The sequence below is a fragment of the Neodiprion pinetum genome, chromosome 5 (genome assembly GCF_021155775.2).
Source record: "Neodiprion pinetum isolate iyNeoPine1 chromosome 5, iyNeoPine1.2, whole genome shotgun sequence".
Taxonomy (NCBI): Eukaryota; Metazoa; Arthropoda; class Insecta; order Hymenoptera; family Diprionidae; genus Neodiprion; species Neodiprion pinetum.
The window spans coordinates 20,870,165-20,898,123 of NC_060236.1; the positions used below are offsets into that span (position 1 = coordinate 20,870,165).

The 27,959-nt window shown below is 39.7% G+C and overlaps 2 protein-coding genes and 1 pseudogene across 16 annotated transcripts; all 3 read left to right on the plus strand.

Moving 5' to 3' along the window:
- The first annotated feature begins 193 nt into the window (after positions 1 to 193).
- On the plus strand, positions 194 to 10,095 carry LOC124220063 (ATP-binding cassette sub-family C member 4-like). 8 transcript variants are annotated; one of them, XM_069135965.1, is made up of 19 exons: positions 1,389 to 1,454; positions 2,539 to 2,636; positions 3,137 to 3,247; positions 3,331 to 3,703; positions 4,236 to 4,367; positions 4,730 to 4,921; positions 4,992 to 5,300; positions 5,376 to 5,504; positions 6,183 to 6,629; positions 6,693 to 6,998; positions 7,074 to 7,208; positions 7,381 to 7,531; positions 7,634 to 7,885; positions 7,962 to 8,192; positions 8,347 to 8,583; positions 8,655 to 8,917; positions 8,986 to 9,431; positions 9,580 to 9,709; positions 9,799 to 10,095. In XM_069135965.1, exons 1-19 carry the CDS (start codon positions 1,419 to 1,421, stop codon positions 9,895 to 9,897), a joined length of 4,077 nt encoding a protein of 1,358 aa, XP_068992066.1. In that variant the 5' UTR covers positions 1,389 to 1,418; the 3' UTR covers positions 9,898 to 10,095. The 8 variants fall into 8 exon arrangements, with proteins under 8 accessions (XP_068992063.1, XP_068992065.1, XP_068992066.1 ...); XM_069135962.1 differs by lacking the exon at positions 1,389 to 1,454 and adding an exon at positions 194 to 422 and having other exon boundaries at positions 7,381 to 7,885; XM_069135964.1 differs by lacking the exon at positions 1,389 to 1,454 and adding an exon at positions 194 to 329 and having other exon boundaries at positions 7,381 to 7,885.
- Positions 10,096 to 10,153: 58 nt separating this feature from the next.
- On the plus strand, positions 10,154 to 18,301 carry LOC124220070 (ATP-binding cassette sub-family C member 4-like; annotated as a pseudogene).
- On the plus strand, positions 18,157 to 27,946 carry LOC124220060 (ATP-binding cassette sub-family C member 4-like). 8 transcript variants are annotated; one of them, XM_046628451.1, is made up of 19 exons: positions 18,658 to 18,777; positions 18,874 to 18,963; positions 19,021 to 19,136; positions 20,222 to 20,332; positions 20,431 to 20,806; positions 21,068 to 21,199; positions 21,354 to 21,545; positions 21,667 to 21,975; positions 22,044 to 22,169; positions 22,488 to 22,934; positions 23,000 to 23,305; positions 23,820 to 23,954; positions 24,116 to 24,671; positions 24,822 to 25,052; positions 25,192 to 25,428; positions 25,521 to 25,783; positions 26,669 to 27,114; positions 27,289 to 27,418; positions 27,505 to 27,946. In XM_046628451.1, exons 3-19 carry the CDS (start codon positions 19,123 to 19,125, stop codon positions 27,700 to 27,702), a joined length of 4,209 nt encoding a protein of 1,402 aa, XP_046484407.1. In that variant the 5' UTR covers positions 18,658 to 18,777; positions 18,874 to 18,963; positions 19,021 to 19,122; the 3' UTR covers positions 27,703 to 27,946. The 8 variants fall into 8 exon arrangements, with proteins under 8 accessions (XP_046484402.1, XP_046484403.1, XP_046484407.1 ...); XM_046628448.1 differs by having other exon boundaries at positions 19,050 to 19,136; XM_046628449.1 differs by having other exon boundaries at positions 18,685 to 18,777; positions 18,882 to 18,963; positions 19,050 to 19,136.
- Positions 27,947 to 27,959: the final 13 nt, after the last annotated feature.

Consider the following 27,959-nt stretch of genomic DNA (forward strand, 5'->3'; position numbering starts at 1 on the left):
AGGACCGTTACTCCTAATGCTAGCGCGAGTGTTCCCCCCACTACGTATTTCTGTTTACGAGTGTTTAGGCAATCCTTTCCGTTTGAAGACACGCGACTCCATTCCGAAGTTGAGCCTGCGGTCGAATCGAGTCGTGCTCGAGCGATTAGTGGGGAAAAGTAATTTCCAAGAACATATTCCCATGACTGCTTTGAACGGCCCTATTTAGAGGGAATACTGTGTAATCAATTTTTCGAAGTAATAATTTTCAATCATAATGTACAGTTTGGAATGAATATTAAAATGCAGCCAAACATGTGGTGTTGCCTTCTTAATCTTGCTATCAAAAAGTAAGCCTTAATCAAAAATGTCTTTTGCACAATATTTAGACAATTTTGCTAATAATATATTACATCATTGAGCTGGAGTCCTCGCAATAAAAGGTACTTATACAATATTAATTGGTCTATATATATATATATATATATATATGTGTGTCTACCTACGTCATCGTCGTATAATATTATCACCTATAGGGTTGTTGTGTTGATGTAGGTTGTTTTATTAATCAGTCAAGTTATGCGTTATCTATATTATTTATAGTTGAATTATAACTTGTGACACGTGGCGTGCATGCTCGTGCACGGACGGGAGAGAGCTGGTTCTTCTTTCGTCTTGCCAACTCACAATCAAGTCTGCTACAGCCAACTCAATGCAGCCAACTTATACTTACCGAATGTTACCAACTTATACTCACGACATCCTTCTCTTATCATCAAACAAGATTTGTGTAAAATATGATTTTACAAAACTCTATTCTTTAAGCCAGTTCGTAATCGTTGACGTAAGTTGGTGTCTTTATTGTCCTTCCAGGTCTAGCAGTAGTCGAGTGTCCATTAGTCCTATTTGGTTTAATATTAACTACATTTTCTTGTGACCTGGTATTGGTTAAATTTTCAATAACTGCACTCTCTTACTACTATTGCTATTAGATCCATCATAGTCTTTTTTATGCGAATTATTATCATAAAAATATGGACCAAAAATATGTTTTCTATTTCTCTCGACAGTGCTGCTGTTATGCAGTTTTATTGCGATTAACCCGAGTCTAGAAGATCTATTTACGATTCTACCTCGAACTAGGGGCTTATTCAACTCTTTACGAATATATTATACTTTGTCTCCAATCTGAATATCTTTTAAATTTTTACCGCCTCTATCATAGTACATTTTCAACAGAAAGTACCTTCAATTAGTACAATTACTTAATCAATTATGGAACAGATCTGAGAAGATAACGAAAAAACTACTGACTTTGCCACATTATTTTTACGTAGGTTATTACGTAGGTTGTTTTATTAACCCTAGCCACTGACATGGGGTCTAGTCGACTCCAGAACTTGCTCGAATCAGGATTGTTTGTGCAAGTAAAATAAAGAATGATTGAAAAAACTTTTGGGTCTCAAGGACTCCATGTATGTATTGCATATTGTTTTACTTTTTTTGCTTCAAAAACTTCTCTCACATCCTCCATCATTTTTTGCTAAAAATGAGTTTGGAGTCTGTTTCTGAATTGTTAAATTTTGTCTCAGAATTTTGTTTGAGTCGTAACTGTTCATAACGTAATGCTGTGTACAGTGATAACATTCCAAAGTTGGCTGGGGTTTAAGTGACCCCGTATAAGTAATGTGGAAGTTTCAATAGGTCTAAGTGACTAGACTTAAACAGCCAAGTTAGGCGTTATTTGTGTTCAGGTGTATACTGAGAGTAATGATAATGTATGTGTGCAATTAAATTGTCAAGAAATAATTGGGTTATAAATGACTTAGTAGCGTCAACTATATGTTGATAACTCGAGTATATGACTATCTATAAATTAGTTCAAAACAGAAATTAAATATAATATGCTAAGTCAATAGCTTATTACCCAAGTTATTTCATTTTCTTCCATAATACGATACCAGGCATTTTATGTGTGTTCGAATACCACTATCATCACCCAATAAGAAGTAGGGGAAATTCGTTATCATAGTGGTAATCGTAATCGGTATTGTCGTGCTCTAGATAGAGAAATATTGGTCTTTTATCGAACGCGTCTCACATTACCGGCTCGTACTCATCAACAGTGAAGTAGTTGGAAAACAGTATTACAGTGAACCGAAACGTAGCATGAAAATGCTGAACTCAAAATGAAATGTGTCAAAGATTAGTAACACATTGCCAGGTTGCATCATTATTGAAAACGTAACGCGTATCTGTATTTGCACGTCTTGTGAAAACAAAAATACGGAACTGATGGCAAGTAATTATAATTTGTTCATCCCTTTCAATACATTATACTCATTGTCTTCCACCTTATATTGTCCGTTTAATTTGTCTCAAAGTATTGCAAGCACCGAACCAAACTTCATGAACGGCTATTAATTTATAAATGGATAAAAATAATAACACTCTTAATCAAATAAGAAAATGAAAGATTGTTACATATTTTTTTTTTTGAAGAACTTACAGTTCAGAATAAAATTACAATTTCTTCCATTTTCTCCTTATCTATTGCAGATGACGGCAGGTGAATTTTCAAACATGGACGAGAAAAAGAAACGCGGGCGCAGAAACCCTAAAGAAACAGCGAATTTTCTGAGCTGGTTGTGTTTCGGGTAGGCCATGCAGAAAAAATAAACATTTTTGGTTACGTTCGTTACGAGTTATCCTTGGCGTATCTAAATCTTTTTTTTGGACGATATCAGTTTTCTATTTAATCAGAAGATTCCGTTAGAAATATTTTTCAGAATACGTTAGAAGAAAAATTCAGAATAAACATTACGGTAGTGCTACTTTAGAACTTTAATAAAATGTAAACAAACCAGATATCCAACAGACGCGTCGTAGATAAGAATAAGTCACGCAAACAGCGAGGAGTTTAATCATGTGTCTGATTTAATACTAGCAACAAACGACGTAAATGAATTTGAGCCAGATCAATAAGTTGTTTATAATGTTGATAGTAAACTACGCTAACTACAAGTTCACGAATGTCAGCTATATTGTAATTTACATACAATCAATAGTATGAAAATCTACCATGAATTGAATTGTGAATTACCCTGAACTGGGAAAACTTATGCAATTTTTACGTCAAAGATTTTCCGGCTTGTAGGTGGACGTTACCGATTTTTTCCAAAGGAGTCAAACGCGGCTTGCAGATATCAGATTTATACGATCCCCTGAAAGCTAATAGATCCGTTGCTCTCGGTGACCGTTTGGAAATGTGAGTGAAACAGTTTATTGTTACATGTCCACCAGAAGAAATGACGAATAATAATCCGTTGGCACAGAAAATTTTTTCACAAGCATTTTTGTATCACCTACAAGGGAATGGAAGAAGGAATTAACGAAGATGGAAAAGCACCCGAACTCAAAGAGACAGCCAAGTTTGGTGTGGGCACTGTTCAGGATGTTTTGGGTTCCGTTCACGCTGCAAGGAGTGCTTTTCGTGGTTCTGTTGCTCGGACTGAAAATCTTAGAGCCAATATGCCAGAGATGGATTATCAGCTACTTCGATTCCGGGGAAAAGTTGATGCCCCAAAACGAAGCTCTCCTCTACGTTCTCACTTTGACTTTACTCACTCTCGGTATAATATTCATCGATCATCACAACACTCTGCGCACTCAGGAACTTGGAATGTGCATCAGGATTGCGTGCTGTTCGATGATATACAGAAAGGTAAATACTTTTGTTTCTCTAAATTGACTTTTTTATTCAGTAAATTGACAACATCCAGATCACCACTTGAGCACATTATCATATGCACTACAGCCAGTTGGTCTTGTTAGAGGGAGATTTTCAGTATAATCGCATTTCACGAAATATCTGTAGAATAAAAGGAGCAGAGTAAACTGGTGGTGCATGAGGCACAGACTCTTTGTAAGTATTAGAATAGGTTAAATAGAGCAGTTATGTTGATAGTACATTGTGTATCAAGGGCGGAAAAAAAGTGATTTTGAAGAGAGTGAAGTCAGCCGCATAAGCGAAGCAAGGGCCGGCTGTGAAGGCCTCACACGAGTCAAATCGCATTCCGCCCGTGGTGTACAAACTACTTTTTGTTCGACCCATTTGAAACGCGTCATTTCATATATGTAGAGCAGGCGCGTTTCGAAAGGGTCAGGCAGAAATTTTCTACCGGCAATGTTTTGCCGATCATGGGTTCTCGTAACTGATGAATGCACTGAAGGTAAATTCCTGGGGCCTGTTTCAGCTTCTACGTCTCCATTTGACCACGGTGAAGAATGCTGCTGCGGGAAAAGTTGCCAATTTGATAAGTAACGATGTGGCTCGATTTGACGATGTTCTAAACTATCTTCACCTTGTTTGGATCATGCCGTTACAGGTAATGAGCGTCAATCGTAGTAATAAGAATTTGGATATGGGAAAATTTCATGAGTAAAAGAGTGACTATGAAGTTTCTACGAGGGTTCGGGTAAAACTCCAGAATTGTGTAAGCTTAGAACGACCGTTACATCGAATAATCAAAATTCCGTATGATTGAAACCTCCAATGACAAGAATTCCAAATAATCAAAACTTCTAATAGGTTGACTTATAAGCCTTCCCAATTTTGCTACATTCGGAATTTCGATCATTCGATATGACGGCGAATTTGAAATTTGACAATTCTGAATTTGGTCTGCACCCTTCCAATGATCGTCCAACACCAACGACTTAAATGTATGCCATGCTGGCGTAATTGCAGACGATATTGATAGGATATGTGATATGGCAGTCTGTGGGCATAGCAACGTTAGCCGGTGTGGCAGCGATGATAATTCAGACTTTGCCAGTCCAATCGTACCTGACCCACATAAGCGCGAAGCTGCGATCGAAGATTGCAGACAGAACTGACGAGAGAGTACAGATCATGAGCGAGTTGATTTCCGGGATACAGGTAATGGTATACAGAATTCGATCTGGTCGAAAAACGGATTCCGATGACATAGCGTGGATTATTATTTCAGGTAGTTAAGATGTATGCATGGGAAAAACCGTTCGAACTGATAGTATCCAGAGTTCGAAAATTGGAGATAAAATTGATTGCTCACTCGTCTTACCTGAGAGCAGCATTGGTCGGCATGATAGAACTCACGGGACGAGGCACAAACTACGTAACTATGATAACGTTTGTACTGATGGGTCATCTTCTGACTGCTGAAATAGTGTTTCCTGTGGCTACTCTGCTCAATACACTGCGAGTAACATGTGCCGCGGAACTGCCGACAGCAGTTACCTCGGCTGGTGAGGCCGCTGTGTCTTTGAGAAGAATAACGGTTAGTTTAGAGTGAATCTTCGATCTCTTTCTCCATCATTGTCAAGTCAACAGATGTCGTTTATCATTCTTTCAGGAATTCTTACTGTTGGACGAAGTAAAAGGAATGGAATGTGTCGAAAGTCCAGTCCCTAAAGACCTGGTAAAAAATAATGCCAATAATGTGACAAATGTTATACTCAAGAATGAGGCAGATGTCGAAATGGTGAGTGCTGATATTAATTACTTGTTGACTAGGGTGATCCTTACTTAGGGTGTTGATGATTTTTTTTCAGACCACCCCCCAAGTCAACTATAAATAATTTAAAAACAATTTCCTAATTCTTTCACATTTTTATATCAATTCTAACCCATGCCTGTAAATGGATGGATATCACCATTTAAAATACACCTGTTTCAGATACATTCTTAGCATATAATTTATTGTAAGAGTGACGATGTTCGAATCAATCTGTAATTCCGAAGATTTAGTGAGTATTAGTACTACTATCTGAGAAAAAATTCACATCATCATACCAACCAATCTCGACAAATTGCACACCCTAGAAATTTGATTTTTTCTTTTTATTTATAAGAAATGCAATTATCTATATTACTCGGTATGATGATGTGAATTTTTCGAACATTATTACTCTTACAGTAAAATATATACTAAGGACGAGTCCAAAACACGTGTATCTTAAATTGGGAAATCCTTCCTCTTACAGGCACGGGTTACAGTTGATATAAAAATCTGAAAAAAATTGTGAATTTTTTTTTAATTATTTATACTTGATTTGGTGGGATGATCCGGAATAAATTCGTCAATATGCTAAATGAGGACCACCCTATTGTTCACCCATGGAACGTTGTGTGTAGGTATGTGAATAAATCTTTGTTTCAGAAGTCTCTTCTGCGAAACGAAAGAAAATCCATGGTCAAAATTGAACAAACCGAGGACAGTGGAATAGAGATTGTGAAAAACAGAACTGGTGATGAGTTGAGGCATGAAATTGGTGTCGAATTGGTCAATGTTGCTGCAAACTGGATTAGCGATCAGCTGCCACCAACTTTATGCGAAGTGTCGTTGAAAATAAAGAGTAAATCGCTTTCCGTTGTCGCGGGGCCCGTTGGCTCAGGAAAGTCATCATTGCTGCATCTGCTCCTAGGCGAGTTGTCGGTCGGAGCTGGCAGAGTGTCGTTTAGCAGTGGCGGTGGCAGTAAGAAGACTAAAATCAATAGCCGAGATATTCGTATATCTTACACCAGTCAAGTTCCATGGCTTTTTTCGGCCTCCATACGCGACAACATTTTATTTGGCCAGCCCTACGACGAAAAACGATACCAAGAAGTATGTTGATTGAATATTTAGTCAAGCTGCGTCCACTATTTAAACTATTTTTATCGTCTTCAGGTGACAAGAGTTTGCGCGCTCGTTAAAGACTTCGAGCAGCTGCCTCAGGGGGACCTGAGCTTTGTTGGGGAGAGAGGAGCCTCTCTGTCAGGAGGCCAAAAAGCTCGGGTCAATCTGGCCAGAGCCGTTTACAAAGACGCTGATCTTTACTTGCTCGACGATCCTCTGAGCGCTGTTGATGCTCACGTCGGTCGTCATTTGTTTGAAAAATGCCTCAAAGGTTTTCTGAATGGCAAAACCCGGCTTCTGGTTACTCATCAGTTGCAATTTCTACAGCACGTTGACAATATCATTTTTATCGACCGTGTGAGTAAAAAATACTTTCTCAATATTTAGAATTTGATTTTTTTGGTAAATGTGTAGAAAAAATTTTTTTTTCAGGGTACCGTTGTGCTTCAAGGAACATACGATGAGATAGCCGATGCTGGCTTACATGTATTAGATTTTCTAAAAACAGAAAAAACTGACGAAAATGAAGAAGCGCAAGACAGACACGAGGACAACATAACCGAAAAGGTAGCCGCCGAAAATAATTGATTAATTCGATTCCATCAACGTACAATGTTCGCTCCGGCGTTGTCAAATTTTCAAAAACCTTGTTGGTTGTTGGGATGATCGTAGACGCCTGAGAAAAATCTGGCGGTTAATCTGTACGAGCACTGATCGCAAAACTGACATGTACTTTCAGACAACGCATACAGCTGCAACTGACATTTTTGAGCCAATCGAACCTTCTGAAAGTATTGAAGAATCGGAGAAGCTCAGCGACGAAAAGGTCGCGACGGGAATAATATCGACAGGGATATACAAGAGTTATTTCTTGGCAGGGGGAAATATTTGTTCGTTGATCTTTCTCGTTATAATTTTCATAATAGCTCAAGTAATGATAAGTGCTAGTGATTATTGGCTAACCTACTGGACGAATCACAATATTCTTAAAGATCGGTTGCAATCGAACGATTCCATTGCTAATGAAGAAGCTAAATCGAATTGGTTTAATGAGGACGGGCTGCTTCGTACAGACGTTGCGATTCAAGTGTGTACAGCGTTATTCATAGCCAGCATTTTCTTCCTCATGCTGCGCGGCTTTCTCTTCATGAGAACTTGCATGAACGCCAGTTGCAACATACACAACTCCATGTTTTCAAACCTTTTATGTGCGCCAATGAGATTCTTCAATACGAATCCGGCTGGTAGGTCGTACATCTATCTTAAGCAGCCCCTTTTTTTTCCCCGACATCTGATTCGGCGAATTGATTTTCTGTGCAGGGAGAATCTTGAACCGATTTTCGAAGGACGTGGGTGCAATGGATGAATTCTTACCAAAAGCAATGCTAGAGGCACTTCAGATTTTTTTCGCCATTATTGGAATCTTCTGTATTGTGATATTCTTCATACCCTTGGCGATTGTGCCCGTGATTATCATTAGTGGAGTTTTGTATTTAGTGACGATCACGACCCTCAAGACTGCCCAGAGCATCAAACGACTGGAAGGAATTGGTCAGTTATCGAAAACAATTCAATAACATAATCGGATAACCGAAAAATATTAATCGTTACGTTGTGCGCCCATTTCTCTGGGTCAGTTTCATTGCACTTGATGATTGATATTTTACGCATATCGCTCGTTTTTACCGACAAATAATGACCGCAGCCAAGAGTCCAGTTTTCTCGCATGTCGGTTCTACTCTGGACGGATTAACGACAGTACGAAGCAGTGGTGCGAAGATCATAGACATGCTGCGGCAGGAATTCGATCTTCGCCAAGATTTGCACACTGGTGCATGGTATATGACAATTGCTACGTCGACTGCCTTCGGATTCGCCCTCGATATGCTTTCGTGCTTTTTCACGAGTTTCGTTTGCTTCTCGTTAATCCTTTTGGACGATGGTAGGTATTCCACCTGAATACTTAGACTAGAATAATATTGAAATATAATAAGTGAGTTCCGGAATTCCTAGGCAATTTTCTGAGCGGATCTGCGGGTCTGGTGATTACACAATGCTTGCTTATGACTAGCACGCTGCAATTTGGAGTGAAGAAATTTGCCATGGTGGTTTCGCAGATGACTTCAGTGGAGAGAATTCTTCACTATACTGATTTACCCAAAGAAGGACCGTTCATCACTGACAAACCTCCGCCGTCTACTTGGCCTTCTAAGGGTGACTTGGTCTTCAATCGTGTATCGATGAGATACGCTGATGACAAACCACCAGTATTGAAGGTACGTTCAACAAAATATCTCAGCTGATGATGATTTTCAATTCCAGTGCTTTTGTCACATCGCAACAGGATGTCAGCATGAATATAAAGCCCGGGTGGAAAGTTGGCATAGTGGGAAGAACCGGGGCTGGGAAATCTTCCCTCATCTCGGCACTGTTCCGTTTGACTGGAGATGGACTGGAAGGTGACATCTTTCTGGACGGAATAGATACGAAGACGATCGGATTGCAAGAGCTGCGCCCCCGCATTTCGATCATACCCCAGGAGCCAATCTTGTTCTCAGCAAGTCTTCGCTACAACTTGGATCCATTTAATGAATACTCGGATTCAGAGTTGTGGGATAGTCTACGGGAAGTAGAACTTGGGGAATCGGTATCGTCCCTCGACTTTCAAGTAGACGAGGGTGGTGCTAATTTCAGCGTAGGACAGCGCCAGTTGATATGCTTGGCCAGAGCAATCCTCAGAAACAATCGGCTTCTCGTGCTCGATGAAGCTACTGCGAACATCGACCGAAGGTTGGTGCACATCACGTCAAGCCTATCAGTGTCATTTCATCGATTATCGAAGAAGTATTGAATGTTCTCGGTTGCCCACTCGATCTCGTCAATTTTGAACTGGAATTTTTTAATTCTGATAGCACAATAATAGTGAATTCTTCTCTAGCACCGACGCTCTTATCCAGAGTACCGTAAGACGGAGATTTTCTGATTGTACGGTACTAACGATAGCCCATCGATTGAATACGGTAATGGACAATGATCGAGTCTTGGTCATGGATGGAGGTTGCATCGTGGTGCGTTGCTCTTTCAATCTGGTATTGAAGCTTCAGAATACTCAAACTACATGTGAACAGGTTAACTAAGCTTTTTGTTTCTCACGCAGGAATTCGGTCCTCCAAATTTGCTGTTGGAAAATCCAAATGGTCTCTTTACGCAAATGCTTAAACAAACTTCAAAAAGAACCTCGGAAAATCCTTCCTAGTTTTTACGATTGATGGCACGGATCATTACAGTGATGACGAATCTTCGGTGACATGTGATGGAGAATTAGTTTCATAACTATTTCAGACTCAATACACACGATAAAAAAAAATCCTACAGCACAGATCGTGATCCTATAACAGCACCTATGTAATCATTTGAAAGAAATTCATTTCATAATAAAATAATATTCAACGTTTCTGAATAAGTTGTACACATCCCTATGGATAATTTGTCGAACATTCACAAGCAAAATTAAGTCCCTATGAATAATGATGAATTCTGATTCGATACGACCTGGAACAATGCTTTTCATATCTTTCTTCTAAGATTAATGCACAATCTGCAAAGAAGTGAAGAAGGGAAAGGGATGATACATTATCTCCGTATCCATTGTGAGCACGTCATTGCGCTGTAGGCGTTTCGAATGTCAGAATATTATGCAGTTGAATTTGTCTGGTCTGACGAACATCGGCCATTGTTAGTTAGTGCGGTAGATAAAAAGAGAACGGAACTAGCGAAATTCTCCATGAGCTTTCGTCGATATCGAATTTTTTCAGAGAAAATTCCGGGGAAATTCCAAACCATGATATAATTAGACAAATTTTTCATTTCTTTCTCTCACCCTGCTGCAGGCTTCAGGTCTGTCCAGAAATTACGCGACTGATTAAACGAACGTTTGAAATATGCTAAACGAAATAGAGGAACACAGGAGAAGAAATCCCAAGGAAACTGCAAACTTCCTCAGCTGGTTGTGTTTTGGGTAAGACAAAATTATTTATTACTATTTGTTATTATAAGCTATTTCTTGTCGTATCGTTTTTTTCGCGATTATTCATTCCGTTTCATTATGAATGTTTTGGTTTGAATTATTTTCAAAGTCTCATTGCGCAAGTATACGAATAACATTTGCAAATAGTTAATTCTATTTTTCGCAGCGGTTATCAAATTTCACTCAGCTGGCTATCACAAATTTAACACTTGATCAAAGATAACTATACGTTGTCTTTGTTCTAAATAAATTTTCTTTTTGTTAACTTAACAATGATAATAACTGAATAGAACATTATTATACATACACGGAGAAGAATCATTGAAAGTTAATTATTTTTCATACCGTCTTCTGATTTTTATGCAACCATTTCAGTAAAAATCGTATTACTAGAAGAAAGTTATCATTTGGTGATGGACATAAAGATTAACTCGATTTCTTGTGCATATGGGGCATTCCACGTCAATTCGACTAAGGACCTTCACCCAACTGGATTTGGTCCACGATTTTGCATATTGTTGTTCCAACAAGTATATATATAATTTTTTGCTGTATTAGAGAAGATATGTTAAGCCCTGAAAATTAGAAAAAAATTAAAACTTTTATAAAAAAATTGGATATTGCCTGCCCACTTCAATTATGGTTGGAATATTTTTGGTTTTAGGCACAGAAATGTGTGATTTTTTCCATGACTTTCAAAAATATTGCAATCACTATCAAAATATCACAATTTAAGGAGTTCTAAGGGCGCTGACGAAGGCGGCAGCAACGGTGGAGGGGGAGGGTCTGAAAAAAGAACTGGAATAGTCGTTAGAGGTGGAACAACAATATAAAAAATCGTAAACCAAATCCAAGAGGGTGAAGGTCAGACCCTAGTCAAATTAACGTGGAATGCCCAATGTGTGGGAATTTTCGTTCGAATCATCCGATCAATTTTGCGTAAAAATGTATATTCAACTGACTTAACTCAGTATTTAGTCGAATTATGCTTTTTTCTTGTGAATAGAATTAGTTGCTTGTTAGACTAATGAATATTTGTATGAGCACAGTTGAGTTCCATCCTCAAATTATACGCTGAAAAAAAATGTCTTGGCCGCAGATGGACTTTGCCGATTTTTATGCAAGGACGTAAGCGTTCTCTGCAATTAAAAGATTTGTACGATCCCCTAAAATCAAACAAATCCGGGAATCTCAGCAATCGTCTCGAAAGGTGAGAAAAATACACGATATCAATCTCCTCGTTTGCCAACGAAACTTTTATTGATCCAGAGAATGGAAGAAGGAATTAGCGACGTTTAAAAATAGTACGAACAAAGGCTCAAAATGCCAGCCAAGTCTGAAGTGGGCCTTGATCCGGATGTTCTGGGTTCCTTTTATGCTGCAAGGAATGCTTTTTCTGGTATTGTTGCTCGGGCTGAAAATAATGCAGCCAATATGCCAAGGATGGGTGATCGGTTACTTCAATCCGGGCGAAAACTCGATATCGCAAAATCAGGGTCTCCTAAACGCTGGCGCTCTAATTCTCGTCACTCTTGCTCTGATACTCATCGAACACCACAACAGACTTCGCACCCAAGAAATCGGGATGTGCATCAGGATCGCGTGCTGTTCGTTGATATACAGAAAGGTTAATATATAGTTAGAACACTTTTACTCATAGAAGTGTTTGAAAACCAAGAACGATTCTCCAATCACAGATCTTCGGTAACAACTCGGAATGATTGAATTAGGAAGAAACTGCAATACCTAATTTAAGGATAACACCATCCAACGAATTACGGTCTACAGAATCCGATCATTACTAATATATGTTTCAGCTTTTACGTCTGAACTTGACTGCCGTGAAAAATGCAGCTACCGGCAAAGTCGCCAATTTGATCAGCAATGATGTGGCTCGATTCGATATGCTTCTAATATACCTTCACTTCGTTTGGATCATGCCGTTGCAAGTAATGCATGATAATCGTGATATCAAAGATAATTTTAGACAGAAATTTCGGGCTTATAGTAGCGTCGACTAGTCTCATTCAGGGTGAATTATCTTGGTGCCATTGATTGCAGATGTCATTGATAGGATACGTGATGTGGCAATCTTTGGGTGTCGCAACTTTGGTCGGTATGGCTGCTATGCTGGTCCAGACTTTACCAATTCAGGGTTACTTGTCCCACGTTGGAGGAAAGTTGAGATCAAAGATAGCAGTAAAAACAGACGAGAGGGTGCAGCTGATTCGTGAGATAATAGCCGGAATCCAGGTATAGGCTTAAATTCAACATCACGGAGAATCAAGCGATATCGAAAAATCGGGGAGAAGAATATTGTCGTTTGCGAAATCGTAATTTTGTCATATCTTTCAACAGGTGGTGAAGATGTACACTTGGGAAAAACCCTTCGAGACTATATTATGGAAGATTCGAGGTCCGGAGTTAAAGCTGTTAGCGTACTGGCTGTACCTGAGAGGAATACTGCTCGGCTTGATGAATTTCTCCGGACGAATCACTGTTTGGGTGACAATGGTTACCTTTGTACTAATGGGAAATTCTCTGACGCCAGAAATAGTGTTTCCCATGATCACTTTTTTCAACGTGCTTCAAATGACGTGTGGTATCGCGGTTCCGGCAGCTATCATTCAGGCCAGTGAGGCCGCTGTGTCTTTGAAAAGGATAACTGTTAGTTTGGCAGTCTCCATTTCTACCTTCAGCATCAATCCTGTCCACTGTACACTACCCGTCTCTCTTCTAGGACTTCTTATTGATGGATGAAGTGGGAATCTCAAAAAATGCTGAATCTGAAGCCAACGAATCGGTGCTTCAGAATAATGAACATCAAACGGTAAGTGAAATACTCGAGAATGAGGAAGAAATTGAAACCAACACTACTTATTTTTCCAGGAGTCTCCGCTACTGCAGAGAGACGAAGGTGTGGAAAAAATAGACGAATCAACTTCGCAGAAAGAAGAGAGAGAATTGAAGAGCACAGTGTCACGCAAACGATTTGAACATGGAATTGAGATTGAACTACTTAATGTCAACGGGAATTGGATACGTGGACAGTTTCCACCAACCTTGAGCGACGTTTCAATGGAAATAAAGAGCCAATCTCTCTCTGTGGTTGTGGGACCTGTTGGTTCAGGAAAGTCGTCATTGCTGCAACTACTGTTAGGCGAGTTGTCGGTCGGAGCTGGTAAATTATCATTTTTCACTGGTCAAGACAATGAGAAAATTAGGATCAATAGTCGGGATATTTGCATGTCATACACCAGCCAAGAACCTTGGCTTTTCTCCGGCTCAATTCGCGATAATATTCTCCTTGGCCAACCGTACGACGAAAATCGTTACCAAGAAGTACGTCAATTGGATTTCAAGGCAAGTGTTTCCACAACTCTGTAACTTTTGTACATTGGCTTCAGGTGATAGCAGCTTGCGTGCTCGATAAAGATTTCCAACAGCTGCCTCATGGTGACTTGAGCTTCGTCGGAGAAAGAGGAGCCATTCTGTCCGGAGGTCAGCGAGCTCGTGTCAATCTCGCCAGAGCCATTTATAAAGATGCCGATCTTTACTTGCTCGACGATCCTCTGAGCGCTGTCGATGCTCCAGTCGCTCGTCATCTGTTCGAAGAATGTATCAAGGGTTTTTTAAAGGGCAAAACCCGTATCCTCGCTACTCATCAGCTACAATTTCTGCAGCAAGCCGATGACATAATCATCATCAATCGTGTGAGCAAGGACTTTGCAATGAGAACTCACTTAGGACGTCGCAAGATATCAACATCGCTGAAGCGTTTTTCCTTTTTAGGGTACTATTAAGAGTCAAGGAAAATACGATAAGATAGTCGAGGCTGGTCGGTATTTTGAAGCAAACAAATGTCCCGAAGAGAACGTCCAAGGCAAGGTACTCACAATAGTTTCGACAAACAATCTTAAAATATACCACTGGGTTCAATCTTTGTTGTAATTTGGTAAAGGTCTTGTGAAATTTCAAGAAGAAAACCAAAAACCTTCTTGGCACTCTGAAAATGATCTTAGACTAATGGCAATTATTATTATTTAATGGTTGAATCCCAAAGTATATATTATGAATTATGCTTTCAGGCATCATGTAAAAGTGGTGAGAAGCCCAAAGTGTCAGAGAATGAAAAGTTCACGGCGGCAAAACCACTATCGCAAATATTCAAGAGTTACTTTTTGTCAGGCGGTCATATCTGCTCTCTGATCTGGCTCGGCGTAACTTTTATAATTGGACAAGTAGCAACGAATGCGAGTGATTATTGGCTGACCTACTGGACAAATCACAATACCGTCAAAGTTGTGGAGCCGCAATCAGTCAATTTCATTGTTGGTGATCAAGATCAAGCTTTGAACAATTCTGCTAACATGTCGGTCACATCTGAATCGGCGTGGTTTGATGAATTCGGACTGCTGCGTACAAACGTAGTGATTGAAGTTTATACAGCGTTGATTCTGGCCAATGTTCTCATTCTTTTCCTCCGCAGTCTACACTTCATGAAAATATGCATGAACGCCAGTCGCAATATACACAAGTCGATGTTTTACAATCTCTTGTTGGCTCCTATGAGATTCTTCAACACCAACCCAGCTGGTAAGTTAGTGAACCCTAGTAGCTCTTTTTCATTTGTCTATTTTCCTCCCTCATCACATGACTGAATTAAATTTTACACTGAATCGGCACAATGTGATTAGTAATGGACTAATCACTTTCAACTAATTTCTGTATAGGGAGAGTGTTAAACCGATTCTCGAAGGACGTTGGTGCTATGGATGAATTATTGCCTAAGGCGATTTTGGAAGCACTACAGATTTTTACCGTGATACTGGGGATCTTCGTAATTGTCGCCATTATCATACCATTGGCGATTATTCCTGCAGTGATCATGTGTGGACTCATGTATTTTGTAACGATCTACTTTCTCAGAGTTACCCGGGACATCAGGCGACTGGAAGGAATGAGTAAGCATTAAAACTGGTTCAGGAAGCGTTCAGTCACTTATCGAATGTATTTGCAATTCCGCCCAAACGTTTTATAAACCAATAAATAATAATCACAGCCAAAAGTCCAGTCTTTTCGCAAATCAGCTCTACTTTGGATGGATTAACCACGATTCGAAGCAGAGGTACAGCGGTCGAAGAAATGATGGTGAAGGAATTCGACCGTCACCAAGACGTGAACACCGGTGCCTGGTATCTGACGATTGCCACTGCGACTGCCTTCGGGTTTACTCTCGACCTTATTTCTTGCTTTTTTACTGCCTTCGTTTGCTTTTCGTTGATCTTTTTGAATGATGGTTTGTATCACCCGACTTCGTACCATAAAGTTATCAGAAACAAATCATTGGATATAATGCAGATTCTTAATATGCCTAGGAAACTTTCTGGGCGGATCTGTGGGTCTCGCAATTTCACAATGCTTGACCTTAACTGGTCTGGTTCAATATGGTATCAGACTATTTGCTATGGTAGTTGCGCAAATGATATCAGTGGAGAGAGTTCTTCAATATACAAATTTGCCCAGGGAAAAAGTCGTTGTCACCTCCAGCTGATTGGCCCTGTAAGGGTGGTTTGGTTTTCAAAGGTGTCTCCATGAAATATGCTGATGATGAACCACTGGTACTGAAGGTATACTTGAACAGATGAACTGCAGATACAAACATTCATCTCTTTGCAACGCTACTTTGATGGTTCATCATACTTATTGTGCCCTGGTTTCCAATTATTCATTGAATGTTTTCCATGCAATGTTCTGATCATAGGCGGGAATATTGTCTGCCAATAGCCATCGAAATAAGCTCCAGGAATACCTTTTGTGTAGAATTGGAATTTTTTGATGAGACCAATTGAAATAAGACTTTGAATTGGACAACTCTATATTTTTATCACAATGTAAACAACCTATCGTTTCCTTGAATGTTGGTTCTGATTTTACATTGTTTCACCACAGAATCTAAATTTCAATATAAAGCCTGGCTGGAAGGTTGGCATAGTGGGAAGGACTGGTGCAGGAAAATCCTCGCTCATTTCGGCGCTGTTTCGGTTAACTGGAGACGGATTAGAGGGTGAAATTCTTTTGGATGAGATAGACACTATGTCAATAGGGCTGCACGATCTGCGTTCTCGAATCTCCGTCATTCCCCAAGAGCCAGTCTTGTTCTCAGCAAGTCTCCGTTATAACTTGGACCCTTTTAATAGGTACTCAGACTCAGAATTGTGGGACAGCCTACGAGAAGTAGAACTTGGTAACTTGGTATCATCCCTCGACTTCCAAGTTGCTGAGGGTGGAGCCAACTTTAGTATCGGGCAGCGACAACTGATCTGCTTGGCCAGAGCAATCCTCAGAAACAATCGGCTCATCGTGCTTGATGAAGCTACTGCCAACATCGACCGAATGTTAGTGAAGATGACGTCAAGCTGTTCGAAGCTGCAGATTATAGGCCCGAACCCTTTCATTGATCGCCGAACGAAATAAATTGAATTTTTTAATTTTGTTGGTCATCTAATCAGTCCTCTGTAAATTTAGATTAGTATTCATGAAAGTTAGTACCGTCAATACGTCTTTATTCTTTTCTAGCACTGACGCTTTGATCCAAACCACTATAAGACGGAGGTTTTCTGACAGCACGGTACTGACGATAGCGCATCAAATTAAAACAATAATGGACAGTGACCGAGTCTTGGTCATAGATGGAGGCTGCATCGTGGTACGTAATTCTTTCAATCTATTCACGAAGTTCAAGAATACCAAGCACCTGTATGACCAGAGTAAGCGAGCTTGATGTTTTTTATACAGGAATTTGGTCCTCCGCATCTACTGTTAAAAGATCCCAATGGCTTTTTTACGCAAATGCTTCAGCAAACTGGAATGACGACCTCGAAAATACTTTTATAAGCTGCTGATAGCGCTTATCAATAAAGCCTTGGGCCCATCAAAGCAGCAGACGACATTGTATACCATACCTGTCAGCAGAAGATTAATTGATAATGAAAAAATTAATAATCAGACAGGCTGAATCGCATTGGCATCAGTAATCGTTACAATATATTTGAAGTCAATGAGATCCGAATGGGTCTATGAATTATGTAATATAATAAGAACGAAACCTCGATTTCATTAGATCTAATTAAGTTTTGTGAGCGTATAATCAGATCTAATCATATTTTCCCGGGATACACTATTTCTATTCAAATATATCGTTTACCTGTTATTATGTTCATTTAAAGCATACCAACTGTTGAAAAAATATACTGAATATATAAACGTTGTTCAATCTCGATTATGTCACTCCATTATAAACACGTGATCGTCTGCTGGGTCAACTATTGACTAAAGCATTATGTTTAACTATATCAATTGTGGCATTCCAATATTCATAAAACATGTCGAGCAATGACGTGTGTTATAAATTGACTGCCCCACTTTTTTCAGTTTAATCCATTTCGTGGTGAATACACGAATAATTATTAGCAAGCAATGTGATGAAGAAGATGGGAAATTTGCTATCAGCGCGAATGCACCAGAATTGTCGTCGGCGTCTTATCGCCGCGGTGGTAAGAAAAAGTTTGCGACGATCGCGTCGGAACGGCTAACAGGTATTCATCGTTAGTGAGATGAAACGGTAACACCGGTGAGTGAAACAATTTTATTTGGAATTGTTAGTGTATCTGTAAAACGTCGATAGTACTCATTTTGTAAAAGTATTTGAAAAGTGACTGAATTAATACTATTCAGATCAAGTATCAATAGCCAAGTTTTGTGGGAAGATTGCTACCTTATTTCCACCTTATTTAGTTGTCAACCAGCAAAGAATATCTACTTTTCTTAGAAGAGTGAAAACGTAAGGCAAGAATCTTTTTTTTTCTTAAACTTTAGTGGTCGAATTGAAAAAAAAACTTATTCTGTATTTTCTTCTTTACGCGCCGTTGGATTGAATGTCATAGTTTCTTCGTTCTATTTGGCAGAAAACAGAGATAAAGACACGTTCCAAACCGTCTGAAAGCAACGAGACCAACAAATAGACGGTAAAAATATGGTCGCTAAGACGAAAAACAGGGCGAAAAATCCCCAGGAATCTGCAAACTTCTTGAGCCGGCTATGTTTTGGGTAAGCCATGCGTGAAAAAATATATACCCAACTATACATTATCCATTTGCTGCCTACATTGCACTCACATATGGTTCAAATAATATATTCAACTAGTTTTATAGATTTTCGTTAGAAATATTAAGCACACTTTGATCTATCGGAACATACGGCAACTGAGGAATGTACAGTGGAGCGTCAATGTAGGTAAGCCTTGCCATTAGAATTCTGTTCTCCTATATTTCCCCTCCATACGTTTCACAGAGCTTTGCTCACCATCGCATTTGAAACAGCTAGCGTGGATATCATTGCCGTGGTGGGGGCTACCTAGGGGCTGCACTAGTTTCACAAGGTTGAAGAGTAGGGATGTCTATGATACGGTAAGTGTATCAGTCATTGGCCTTGTCCCAATTATTCACCTTTTTTGGTTGTATTTGTTTGATCTTTAGTTCTAAAATTACCAAAAACAAAACTTGTAGTGTCTAACTCTTTAGCAATTGGTTTTAATCATCAAGAAATTCATAACTTGTGCCATAAATTTAAAATTTTGGAAAATAAAAGGGTCAATAATTAGATCTAAGCGTGTAAATAACTGGTACACTTACCTTAGTTCTGTCACAACGGAAGCCCCAACAGCGAGACTGTAATGACGCTCCACGGTATAAAAGTTACCAAATTCATTCTAGAGATGATATAAAAATAAAACAAGTAAAAACCTATCTCACATACTGATCGAGAATAAAAAAAAACCGACTTATTTTCTTTAGATGAATATGGTTCTGTTGATTGTTTTTCTTTAAAGCTTATGATGTTACTATGAAATACAAAAGTCATGCATTGAAGAATTTGCATAATTCGTAATATTGTTACTGGTAAAATTGGTCGATGATTTTTTGCCGTGTAATTGAAATTCCGAAAACATAAATCTCCGACGATTCAATCCCTTGAAATTATAGATTTCTGAATCTATAAAATTCAGAAAGTTGAAGTTCCATAATACAACATTTCAAAACAAAAAAGCACCGAGGAATTAAAGTTCCAAACATACAAGCATTGCACAGAACAGCAAACCCCCGACAATCCGTAGTTCCTTCTAACTAGAAACTTCGAGCCGTCGCGCGTCGGAAGAGTGCAGTTTCGGGACTTTTCATTCGGGAATTCGAAAGTTCGGCTTTCAAATGTTCGGAGTTTCGTGATTATGTGACTTAACTGAAGGAAATTTATAATTTCGGGGATTTAGACCATCAAAATTTCGACCCCAAAGAGTTTTGCTTTTTTTTTTTTGTACATTACAGCGATCAATGTAATGCTGCACGAGGATGTCTTGTTGACGTCTTTTGGCGAGATATTCCGACTACTGCAAGAGAACTTTAGCATTATTTCATAGGTCTTGATTTCAATTTACTACTAGCCGATTTCTGTATTATTCAACTGCTGTCACATACAGAATTGTTTTGGATTTCAGATGGACGTTACCGATTTTTTTGATAGGAATGAAACGTAAATTACAGACTGAAGATCTGTACAATCCCTTAGAGTCAAACGAATCCGAAGGTCTCGGGGATCGTCTAGAAAAGTAAGAGGAACAAAATTTTTCCCGATATTGAGTAACCCAGATGACTAATGTTCATTAACATGAATCAAACGTTTTCACCGTGATTGTGTTTGATCTAGAGAATGGAAGAAGGAGTTGGCGAAGCTGAGCATTGAGTCAAAGGCGAACGGGGGTGAAAAAAAGATGTTAAAGAGACGCCCAAGTCTGATTTGGCCACTAATCAGAGTATTCTGGTTTCAAGCCGTGCTCCAATGGACGCTATGCGTCATCGCACAGCTGATATTGCGACCCATGCAGCCGTTATGCCAAAAGTGGGTGATCAGCTATTTCCGTCACGGTGAAACTGAGATGTCACAAAACCAGGCTCTTTTAAGCGCTGCTACCCTGTCCTTCGTCACTATCAGCATGATATTCATGGACAACCACGCAGTTCTCCGTGCCAGAGAGACCGGAATGTGCATGAGGATTGCTTGCTGTTCGATTATTTACAGAAAGGTGAGTGACGGTGACGAGATTCCGTGATTAAACGACAGTGGATTTTTGTCAGATACTGTTTACAATTTTTAATTTGTGAATTAGCCATCTCATACTGATGAATGTCCATTCGTGATACTCGACATCAAAACTCTTCGCAAAGAGTTAATAACTCCATGGTAATAAAATGCTGTCAATCGGGAACGCATTTGTCGTACTAATTCTAGAGTCGTTGTGGCTTCTGTAGCACTCACAGTCCGTCATTGCCATCATGGGTTTCAGGTCCTACGCCTCGACTTGGCTGCGGTAAACAATCTCGCTGCAGGGAAGGTCGCTAATTTGATTAGCAATGATGTGGCTCGATTCGACAATCTCTTTGTATACCTCCACTTTATATGGACCGTTCCATTACAGGTAATGGGTGAAAATAATGATAACGCCAACTTTACACCTAGAATTATGTGTAGCATTTTGTAACAAACTGGGACTCTCTAGACTGTCGAATGTGCACTTTCAGTTAAAGCCGTATTCTGCAACCGATCTGTGAACCCTGTGGGTTTGATTACAGTTGACTTTGTTTGGGTACATCATGTGGAGAGCTGTGGGCTTGGCCACCTTTGCGGGATTGGCGGTTATTATAATTCAGGCTGTACCCATCCAAGGAACTTTATCTCGAGTTACCACCAAGTTGAGAACCCAGATTGCAGTAAAAACGGATGAAAGGGTTCAGCTGATGAGTGAGATGATATCTGGAATACAGGTACTGTCAATTCAATATCGTCAGCAAATGCGAGATACAGCAAACCGGTTATGCTAGAATCATGATGACACATTACATCCTCTTAATCATTGATGATACACGATAAAGACTGTTTCCACAGGTGGTGAAAATGCACTCGTGGGAAAAGTCGTTTGAGATGATAGTGTCGAAAATTCGAGCATTGGAGGTAAAACTAATTACCTACTCGTCATATGTAAGAGGAATATCACTCAGTATGCCGATATTTTCTGGACGACTCGCTGTTTATATAACAATGACTGTTTTCGCGCTGATGGACAATTCTTTGAATGCAGAAGTGGCATTTACGGTAGCCGTATTATTAAACATGTTGCGAATATCGTGTACTTACGAGTTTTCGCAAGCAATCTATCAGGTTGGGGAGGCCTCTGTCTCTTTGGAGAGAATAACGGTTGGTTCAACACTCTGCGTTCCCATTTTCATTGTTGATCATGTACCGGCGACTTGTGTATTTCTTAGGACTTCTTACTGTTGGCCGAAGTAGAGGAGCCAAAGAATTTTGAAGCTGAATCACTTAGTGCAATCCAGGAACGTAAAGAACATGCAACAAATGCATCGCTAGAGCCCAGAATAACAGAAGAACTGGTAAGTGCTGCTGCTTATAATGCTGTGTCTACCTTGTTTGATCAAGGAACATGTTATTACTTGGCTTTCAAAATATCACTGAAATTATAATCTGATTTGATTTGTAGTTGACGAGTTGAATCAAGCGATGAGTAAAAATCACAAAAATAGGAATTTTGGAGATTTATTGTGTTTCACTTTGCTACCGCTTACCAAAAACTCGTTACGAAAAATGTATCTGATGCAGAATTTTTCGATCATTCTAATTATTGCGTACTAAAGTGCCCAAATATTTCCTGAACAATTGTGCTTCCGGAACATTACGAATCATTGCTTTAGGAGTCTTTACTGGAGGACAAAGAACAATCCAACGAGAAGTCTGCATTGTCGGTGAATGGACTAAGAAGGAATGTGATCGGTACAATAGATGAAAAGTTCAAAAACGGAATTGGGGTTGAATTGGTCAACGTCGCTGGAAATTGGATCAGTGGTCAGCTGCCACCAACTTTATGCGAAGTTTCGATGAAGGTAAAGAGTCAATCGCTCTCCATGGTTGTGGGATCCGTTGGATCAGGGAAATCGTCGTTGCTGCATCTCCTGCTAGGGGAGTTATCAGTCGGAGCTGGAAGATTGTCTTTTTACACTAACGAAAACAATGACAAAAACAGAATCAGCAGTCGAGACATTTGCATCTCTTACACTAGTCAAGATCCCTGGCTCTTCTCTGGTACCATACGCGACAACATTCTCTTTGGCCAGGCCTTCGACAGAAAGCGATATGAAGACGTACGTTGGTTGAATTATCAGTCGATTGCTTCCACAACTTTGGCAACTAATTACATATTCTTCAGGTGACGAGCGTTTGCGCACTCGTTAAAGACTTTGAGCAGTTACCTCAAGGCGATTTGAGCTTCGTTGGGGACAGAGGCGTTTCTTTGTCGGGAGGCCAGAGAGCTCGGGTCAATCTGGCCAGAGCCATTTACAAAGACGCCGATATTTACTTGCTTGACGATCCTTTGAGCGCTGTTGATACTCATGTCGGCCGTCAATTGTTTGAAGAATGCATCAAAGGTTTCCTAAATGGTAAAACACGGATCGTTGTTACTCATCAGCTGCAATACCTGCGGCAAAGTGACTACATTATTGTTCTTGATCGGGTGAGTAGAACCGTTCTGTGACTTCAAAGGTACGCCACTTTGGAGCCCCCCTTCAAATTCATTGCAACTCGTGTATGTGGTAGAATATTGAAAATAAAAAGACACGTATCTTCTTTACCGGCGAAGAACGATTTAAGGGGTTGAAAATGACCCTCAAAGACGGGCACCCAACGGGGTCATTTCTTGATGCGCTTGATGTATTTAAATGAAACCAGCGTTGAAATGTTTCTGTTAATGAATGAAACATTTCAGCGTTGGCTTCATTCAAATACATCATGCGCTTCATCCGAGACTGAGAAACCACCCCATAGGGTGCCCATTTTTGGAAATCATTTTCACCCCATCAAAACGCTATTCCAGTATAAACAAAATACATATCTTCTTGTTTTCAATGTTCTACAACATACATGAGTTACGACGTCGGAAGGGTACACCGAACTGATGTTCATACTTTCCTGGGTTTGCATGTGACGTCGACAAATTTTGATGTTGCTAGTCAAGTGTTTAATTGTAGGGAACCGTGAAACGTCAAGGCACATATGATGAGGTAACCCAGAATGGTCTGCAGGCAATCACTTCTTTCAGGAAGAAGAACTCTAATGAAGCCGAAAAGGCGGACGAAAGTAGCGAGGAAAACATGGAAGACGAGGTACCTACGATGAGTAATTGGCTATGGAACCTTTGCTGAATAGACATACCAATAACTATGTTGAAACATTCGATGTAATGTTTGACATAATAGTTTGACGATTGAAATTCTACCATGTAGTGATTCACACAGGTATAATAAACTGTGACATGTGCTTTCAGGCTTCATTCGTAACTGGGAGCGGCACTCAAGATTCAAAAGATGCTCCTGAGGATGCCAAAGGATCTGCAGATATCAGTGAAGAGGAGATGACAAGAAAAAAATCATCATTTGAAGTATTCACGAGCTACTTCAAGGCAGGTGGTAACTTCTGTTGGCTAACCTGGCTTGTGGCAACTTTCATAATTGCAATGACGGTACCAATTGCGAACGATTATTGGCTGACTTACTGGATTAATCATAATGTCGTCGTACTCGTGTCAGAATCAAACGAGTCCGTTTCTGAAAACTTGACGAGTAAACGAGATCACACTACAAATGTTTCTGCAGGGATATTTTCCGCAGACAAATCGCGATGGTTCGATGAAGCCGGATTGCTGCGTAAAAATGTAGCAGTCGAAGTTTACACAGTGGTAATCATAGCAACCGTTTTCCTAAATATACTGAGCAGCTTGATTTTCATGAGAATATGCATGAACGCCAGTCGCAATATCCACAACTCCATGTTCGCCAACCTTTTGCGGGCTCCAATGAGATTTTTTAACACCAACCCAATCGGTACGTTAAACTTTACAAGGAAGGTTCGGAAGATGAACTCGCTCTTAATATTCTGCTGATCGACTCATTGTCAGTCATTGTGGTATAAATTTTGCAGCGCTCATTACTTTTACTATTGTCATGGACTTGTCTAAAATGTTTTTTGCACAGGGAGGATCTTAAATCGATTCTCAAAGGATGTGGGTGCAATGGATGAACTCCTGCCGCAAGCATTCATGATGGCATCTCAGATTCTTACTATGGTGTTGGGAATATTCGGCATTGTTACCAGTGTAATGCCGTTGATGGTCATACCTGTAATAATCACTAGTGGACTGTTATGTTTCGTCATAATCTACTCTCTCGAAACTATTCGAGACATTAAACGACTCGAAGGAATCAGTAAGTTGAAAGTACACGAAACTTGCATCGTTACTGTCCATGAACAAACCATTAAATTTTCACATGTGCCATGTTATTTCCACCGAGGCAATACTTCGGGCATGAATCGAAGCGTTGAATCAGCGATTTGTGATTGCAGCCAAGAGTTCAGTATTCTCGCAAGTCAGCTTTACCTTGGATGGTCTTACGACTATACGGAGCCATGGTACGCGAGTGGAGAAAATGCTGCGGATGGAATATGATCATCACCAAGACGATCACACTGGTGCCTCTTACCTGACCTATGCCACGTTGGTTGCATTTGCGTGCACCGTCGATCTTATTTCGTGCCTTTTCACTACTTCTGTTTGTTTCTCGTTCATTCTGCTGAATAATGGTTCGCATTTATCTGTCTCGGGCTAAACGATACAGCAATGTTTAGGTGCAACGGGGAACTAAGACATAATTCTGGTATCTCCTGTTTCTTAGGTAGCCTTCTCAGTGGAACTGTGGGTTTGGCGATTTCACAATGCCTACTGTTGACTGGTGCGATTCAACTTGGAGCAAGGTTATTCTCCGAGGCAGTTGCCCAGATGATCTCAGTAGAAAGAATTCTTCAATATACAAATTTACCTCAAGAGGGACCCTTCACAACTGACAACCCTCCTCCGCCCACTTGGCCATCTAATGGTGGTTTGGTTTTTAATCAAGTCTCCATGAAATATGCCGAGGACAAACCTTCAGTACTCAAGGTGAGTGTGTATACATTAATGCAGTTCATTGACAAATTTCTGTAAAAAAATGTTCTGTACAAAAATATTCTGTCGAAAAATATTCTATAGAACAATTCTCCTGTAGATATAGCAATAATTCTTGCAGGATTATTTCTGATGAAAATCTCGAATTTCTTTCTGTACAAAAATATTTCGCAAACAATGTACTGTAGAAAAATATTCTGTAAAAACATATTTTGTAGAAGCGAGTCTGTAGAGCATATTTTGTTAAACATTTGACCTATAGAACTGATTTCTGTAGAATCGATCCTCCTCTTATATATTCTCATTTTATCGGTGTGCTATTTCTTCATCCATCAGTGATCGTTCTCAATGCCCATTTTATAATATGTTTAATCAGTATAAGATACCATATTTTTTTAATCATAAGAAAAGTTCCGAGGTCTACGTCACCAATTTTCTTTAACCTGTATAGTATGTAGTACTATAAAAAAAAAAAAATTGAATACGTATTTTTTTCACGTGGTAATCTGGCCGTCGACAGGGTGAATACTACCTCTAAAGTTTGCTTACAGAAACTTACGGTTTCATAGGATTTCTTGATACTGACGTGAATTTTCTCGATAAAATCAATTGGGCACTATTTACCATCAATAGACGATAATCTGCGCAGTGTTTTATCCTCGGTGGTACATACCTTATTTTTTGGGGGTGAGTTTCAGGGATATCGTTTACCCCTTATACGGCCTAATCACGATGTGAAAAATACGTGTCTAACATTTTATGATGTACTGCATCATGTCAAAAAATAAAAAAAAATCGATGAGATATACTTGGGGTGTTCTCCTTGTTAGTCCAAGCATCCCTTCGATACGTCATTCTGTTTTTATCATCTTACAACAGGATCTGAATTTGAGAATAAAGCCTGGCTGGAAAGTTGGCATAGTGGGAAGAACTGGTGCTGGAAAATCTTCGCTCATCTCGGCGCTGTTCCGATTGACCGGAGACGGAATCGAGGGCGAAATATTATTAGACGGGATAGATACAAAGTCAATCGGGCTGCAAGAGCTACGTCCTCGAATCTCGATTATTCCCCAAGAACCAACCTTGTTCTCAGCAAGTCTTCGCTACAATTTAGACCCATTCAACCAGTATTCAGACGCTGACCTGTGGGACAGCCTGCGGGAAGTCGAACTTGAGAAGTTGTCATCATCGCTTGACTTTCGAGTAGCCACCAATGGTGCCAACTTTAGTGTTGGACAGCGGCAGCTTATCTGTTTGGCCAGAGCTATTCTGAGAAATAATCGACTACTCGTGCTTGACGAAGCAACCGCCAACATTGACCAAAGGTTAGCGTTAACCGTATCAACTTTATCGTCGTGCCAATCCGCTAGCTATTCAGATTTTATCGATAGCCAGAATATTTGGCATCATCAACTGGGACTGCTCGTTCAAACATGAATCACTTTTTGTGAGTATTCGTCGATTTTGACATAGTCTTTACACTTATTTATCTTCTTCAGAACTGATGCTCTGATCCAAAAGACCATAAGACGGAAATTTGCTGATTGTACGGTTTTGACGATAGCTCATCGTCTGAACACGATTATGGACAGTGACCGAGTCTTGGTCATGGAGAGAGGCCGCATTGAGGTGTGTGAATATTTAAATCATATCTTCGGCTGCGACTATACGAGATTAGAATAGTGAAAATCTCATTTCGCCTATTTTTTTCACAGGAATTTGGCCACCCGTACTTTCTGTTGAAAAATCCAAATGGCCGTTTCTCTCAAATGCTTCAACAAATGGGAAAAACGACGGCGGAAAAACTCTCACAGATCGCTGAAAGCGCTTATCATTCAAGCCTCGAGTACAAAGAAATGGACGATATTATGATTATTCCTGCCAATATTACAACGTCGACGGATCATCAATAGATTCATAATCAAAAAAGCTGAACTATATTCCTGAGTTATTTCTCATATCAATCAATCAGTTATCTATGAATTATGCTTTCTAGACGCATATAGACTAACGGAAACTCATGATTGCTCCAATTTTGAGTTTATTGTGAAAAAATCTGTAAAAAATCACCGCAACATTTCATTATATTAGATGTGAAATGTCAGCTGGCGGATATTCGATACGAGAAAAATATAAATGCATAATACTGTTCGCGAATTTGGAAGAGAAT